At 36.0% G+C, this 6,000-nt stretch overlaps 1 protein-coding gene across 2 annotated transcripts in view; it reads left to right on the top strand.

Annotated features, from left to right (window-relative positions):
* Positions 1-5,792, top strand: part of LOC125649847 (uncharacterized) — a 29,301-nt gene extending 23,509 nt beyond the window's left edge. For both annotated transcript variants that reach the window (XM_048877667.2, XM_048877666.2), the window contains exons 14-16: positions 2,587-2,738; positions 3,469-3,624; positions 4,547-5,792. In XM_048877667.2, the coding sequence (XP_048733624.2) occupies positions 2,587-2,738; positions 3,469-3,624; positions 4,547-5,545 (1,307 nt within the window). In that variant the 3' untranslated portion in view covers positions 5,546-5,792. The remainder of the gene's footprint in view (positions 1-2,586; positions 2,739-3,468; positions 3,625-4,546) is intronic.
* Positions 5,793-6,000: the final 208 nt, after the last annotated feature.

Genomic DNA, 6,000 nt, shown 5'->3' on the forward strand with positions numbered 1-6,000 from the left:
CTAGTATTCTACATAGATGTTTACATGTACAGACCCTGAAGCATACTACTACACCATTTGAATGGTTCCATTCTCGATGAGAACTGTTCCATTCCCACATTAAACTGTTCCGTTCCTAGACCAAGCATTCCATTCTCATTTAAAACCATTAGTTCCCTCAAAGTGTTTGTTCCCTCAAACATTCGTGCCTGCATGGTCATTCGGAACTCCCACGTCTGTGTCTGTCAATCAGTGTAGGTTAACAGTGCGTGGTCGAGGTGGAAGAAGACTACAATAATTGCTTTTGATTTGACAAAATATTTTGGAAATTTCACATGCTGGACTTTTCATAGTTCAAATCCGTAAAAGTTTACAGAGAAATAATTTACCAATTCACCACAGCATGGCAGTGAGAGCATATTTTTATTTTGAGGTAAATGGGAAAATTAACTTTCACCAAATATTGTGAACTAAAATCAGCTTGCTAGAGAAGAAAATGTGTGAAAATGGATTTCAGATTTTTTAATATAAAAAACAAATAAATAACGATGTTACCAGTTGATGAAAAGAATTTCATGCAGTGGTTTTTTTTTTAATTTGTCGATAGGGGATTTTGAAACAAACAAAATGTCAAATTATAAGATCCATTTTAAGTAGTATACTTCATAGACTAATGTGAATTTGAATTTGACATGTTTAGGTGAAAATGTTGGAAAATTATTTTAAATGAATTTAATTGCTTACTTGTTCAACTGGTGTGGTGTCAGCTTCAGAAGTAGGTATGAAGTGATCGAGACACTGGGAGTTGCTATAGTAACAGTGTTCTTGTTCTAGTCTACGGGAGAATTGACACAGAGTCCACACTATAGGTCCCTGTCTCAGGTGATATTCGCTTCCTTGATATCCCTCTCTAAATTTTGGCAGGTGTCTTCAAATCTTTTAATGTATGTCTACTGAATGCGGACCATTAAGTGTACCATCAATCAACATGGTAAATCACTGTGATCGTTGAAATAATGTGGGCATTCTGTTATCAAATTTAAATGCAAAATAGATAATTTTTATATGAAAATAATTATTATTAATGATATTAAAATTAAAATTCTTAATCATTATTCATTGTTAAATTGCATGTACATGTATTGATATATTTAAAATAATCTAAATACAGTACGGTTTAATGTGTTATGTACTGTAATGTACATTTGTATGGTTATGTACCATTGATTTTAAGTTTACAAGAAATGCATGTACTGCAGTACAAACTGACTTCCTCTTTTAAAACAAAACCATCTGCAGTAAGTAATTGGAAAATTTCACAACATTTTTGAATTAAGGGTGACAATTATGTTTAAATCGGACCTTAAATGACCTAAAAATTAAACTTTTATTTAGGCGAGAAATATCTCTCTTTCCCGCAATGTTTGAATAAAAAGTACCGAGAGTTTCCGAAATGCAGAATTTGAAATCGAGGCCAAACTGTTCGTTTCCATCTTGGCCCAAAGCGTTCTGTTTTCTATGAGAACCATTCGTTCCCTATCTCAAACCATTCTGTTCTTGCTGAGAACTATTTCGTTCACACTGTTCAGCATTCGTTCCCCAAACAAAACCATTTGTTCCCAAACCATTCACTGTTCATTCACCATGCTTCTGGTGTAATAGTATGCTTCAGGGTTTGTAGTAGTGCCAAAGCAATTCAAAATATTGAGCTAACAATATCTTCCTATGTCCAGTGTGGATTGACCCTTGACCTTTGACTATGAAACCTAAAAATCAAGAGAGGTCACATACTCCATAAGATGTACCTGTGTACCAAGTTTGGTGTCAATCAAGCAAATGATTCTTAAAATATAGGAGACAATATATTTCTTTGTACAGTTTGACCCTTGACCATGTGACTTCAAAATCAATAGGGGTCATCTACGCCTTAGGATGTACCAGTGTTCCAAGTTTGATGTCTCTCAAGCAAAGGGTTTTTAAGATATTGAGCAGACAGTATATTCTTATGTCCAGTTTGACCCTTTACCTTTGACCATGTGACCTCAAAATCAATAGGGGTTATATACTTCTTAGAAGTTGATATTCTCTAAATAGGTTGCAGACAGAGAATGGACACCAATATTGAAATTACATTGATGTAATTTGATGCCCTGGCTCTGTTGAAGCAATTATTTTAATTAGGAAATTGATTGATATAATCTCATTTTTTTCTGTGATCTGATTTTTTTTATTTAGAATGAAAAATATTACCATTACTACTGAAATATGTTCTCAGTTGAATCATTGAAATATGCTGCTCTCTGTTCAATTTTTGTCAGATTTCAGATAGTTTTTATACAAACTTTTATAATTCTTTAAATCAATTTACTCATTATGTAAAACTTATACGGTACCAATTTTGATGCACCAGATGCGCATTTCGACAAATAATGTCTCTTCAGTGATGCTCAACCGAAATTTATGAAATCCGGAGTAACAGTAAACTTGTAGGCCCTAAGAGCTATTTTAGGGAAAAACAGAGTGCCAAAAAAGTACCACTGAATAATTTTTAAGAGCTGAACAGTAGAGCTACATTCTTGACTGTGACTTTTGATTACTTTTTGTCAGAGATAACCCTGAGTAAACCGGGTCATGTTTCCTGCTCCCTGTGTATGCTGGACACCTGTAGTCTGAAACTGACCATCCACAGCCGTGCTCTGTGTTACTCCTGTCTACATGAAGTGAATGAAGCCCAGAGAATCGCAGAGTCACAGTACAATGTATGTCATACTCATATACATTGAAAACTGCCTAATCCGAGGCCTGTGTATACAGTGTAAACTGCCTAATCCGAGGCCTGTGTATACAATGAAAACTTCCTAATCCGACACCTGTGTATACAGTGTAAACTGTCTAATCTGACACCTGTACAATCTGTTTCACTGGACATTCCAACCCTTTTTCTCAATTTCATATTTCCATTGTTTTTTACACTGTTCATTCCGACATAAAATTTGTCTCCCAGTGCATGTCGGATTAGACAGGTTTTCATTGTACATCAGGTTTAAGGACACTTGCTAGAAACAAACATCTGGATGCACGGGTTGATAATTATATACTTTTGGCTTAATCTGGTTGTAATTAGTACTACTATTAAATTCTTAGAATATTAGGAACTTATATATTTTCTATGATGTTCAAAAATTGTAATATATTGCCCCTCTCAATATAACTCTATAAAAATATTTCCCTCTGTATTGGACACAAATGAGAGATTGTGAACAAAAATTGAATTCCATGTGATGAAATTTATTTACTTGCCCTATATAAACATCTATCCAATTTTGCATATTACAAGTAGTTTGATTTAGGGGTGAGTATAAAACCCTATAATTTTATATTAGCATTATTAATGAGTCATTCTAAGTATCACAAATACAATTTGAAACTGTTTGTTGATATTTTCAGTTGCTTTAGATTTGTCCCTACTTTAGATTTTATTTTCTCCAGAACATTGTTTCGATTGAGGACTTGAAGGTATCTGATGATGTAGAGGACAGTGGAGGAGAGAGAGATGCGCTGAGTGAGATCTTGCTTCACCAGTGGAATGAGGAGGAGGAGACAGAGGAGTGTGAGGAGAAGTTTAAACAGCTCCTCCTCAGGAGGGTACGTGACTACAGCACAAGTGTTCACAGTGCGTTCAATCAACAAATAAGTAGTGGTTTATAACCAGTGTTTATCGAATGGTGAAATCCCCCACCAAAAAGAGAAAATAAACTATATAAGGAACGAAAATTAAAGTTTCCATAAATATGCTTATTTTTTTCAAAGCATGAAAATTTGACCTCACAAAAACAGGTTGGTCTACTGTGTTTTTGTCAAAAGAGGTTGGTCTACTATATTTGTGTCGCCTGCGTTACGCAGTGGCGACATATAGGGATCACTATCCATTGTCCTGCGTCGTCGTCTGGCGTCATCGTCACAAAAAATTTCTGTCACAGTTTTCTCAAGAACCACATGGGGCAACTCCCTGATATTTGGCACAGAGCATCAGTGTGGCCAACTGTATTGTGTAAGACATTTTCGAATCTGTCGCTTATCAACTTCCTGTTTGCCGGGACTTAGAATTTTTTACAGCAAAAAAATTTCTGTCACAGTTTTCTCAAAAACCACATGGGGCAACTCCCTGATATTTGACACAGAGCATCACTGTGGCCAACTGTATTGTGTTAGACATTTTCGAATCTGTCGCTTATCAACTTCCTGTTTGCCGGGACTTAGAATTTTTTACAGCAAAAAAATTTCTGTCACAGTTTTCTCAAGAACCACATGGGGCAACTCCCTGATATTTGGCACAGAGCATCAGTGTGGCCAACTGTATTGTGTAAGACATTTTCGAATCTGTTGCTTATCAACTTTCTGTTTAGTGACAAAAACCATTTCAATAATTTACTTTTTCAACATTATACGTGATATATTACATATAGAATGAACTAGCAGGCGACACATGTCTTCCGGGGAAGACTTAATACTGCGTTTTGTCAAAAATATCTTTACAAAGGCATTGGTATTTTGTTTTTATTTTTAGGATGAAGAAATTAAAGAAAGAAGAAAATCAAAGAAAACTTCATCAAAAACTCTAGAAAAGCGACTGTCAGAATTAGAGGTGGGTAACGTCCTTCCTTCCTCCGACATGCCCACTGCTGGTACAGAGTGGGTGACAGACAACAGACAGCTGGAAAATGTAGGTCAAGCTGGATCTGATGTAAGTGGTTGTGATGTGGAAAGGAATGAGGAATCCTCTGTATGGAGAAGTTATAGAGAAGAGGATTATAGTGATGGTAGAATTTCTGAACAAGATTCTTTAGTCAAGGATCAAAATGAACCAGAACAAGTTCAGTCACATTTAAAAGAAGAGAGAGCAGACTTTGACAATGGACAGGACACACCTGGTTTGTTTATAAGTCAGATTGAAAAAGATTATCCTTTCATGAAAATGTCACCGCAGACAAGGAAGAACTATTATACATCAGATCATGTGTCCAATGTGAGCTCTATATCACTCAGGTCAGATGGATTTTTATCTACCCCAACCAGGTTGTTGTCTTTACATTCTCCCATTCGTAATAGAGATCGAAGATTGACAGGGAGAAGTGAAAATGGGGCTCAGGACAGCAACCAATCTATAAAAAATCCTGGTGCAGGCACCATGTGTTCATCACCAAAACTGTCAATTTCTTCCAGAAAAAGAACTCGACATTCCTCCATATCAAGTTCATGTAGCAAACAATCAGTGAAATCTAATATCTCAATTCAGTCTGACGGATTTAGGTCAACTCCATCACGCATGCATATCCTGCACTCCCCAGCCAAACAGTCCAGATTCATTTCATCTAGCAAGGGCAGTTCAACATCCAGTTTATCTGACTGGAACTGTTCCATGGATTTGTTTGACTCCAGTCTGAAAACTTTTGATTTACTCCAGAGTCCAGAGGTGGTTAGACAAATAGCACCTTCACAAGCAGGCAGCCAGAGTCAGCCAGACAGCAAAACGAAAGTCAAGAAACAACTCATGTCTGGCTTTTGATAGAAGTTATTACTTTGTTATGTTCCCTACCAGACACCTGTGTCTATCAGTTTTTGGGTTGATTTTTTTCTTATTTTTATAACATATCAAAATTAAGATTACATTGATTATATGTTACCTGATAAACTGTTGAACATGCCTTGATTAGGTTGTAATACAAGTGTAATTCAAATGTTTTAATGTCTCTCACCAATTGGATTAGTGAAGTTGATAAAATCAAATGATTCTCAATTTGTGAATCCAAAAACCTGATTTTTTACAAAAGTTGTTTTCAGTTTTGATCGGTAATTTTCTTCAGTGCCAATTTCTGTCATAATCTGGATTTGGTTTAACGAAAAACTGGATGACGGCAAGAGGTGTTTCCCAATTTTTTTCGCATCTAGGGCAGATTTAGCGACTTGTATTGCTGAAGCTCTCTGTAGATCACCGCTACGCATCGCTTTCACGTATTGAAA

This window comes from Ostrea edulis, chromosome 5 (assembly GCF_947568905.1).
Source record: "Ostrea edulis chromosome 5, xbOstEdul1.1, whole genome shotgun sequence".
Classification (NCBI taxonomy): Eukaryota; Metazoa; Mollusca; class Bivalvia; order Ostreida; family Ostreidae; genus Ostrea; species Ostrea edulis.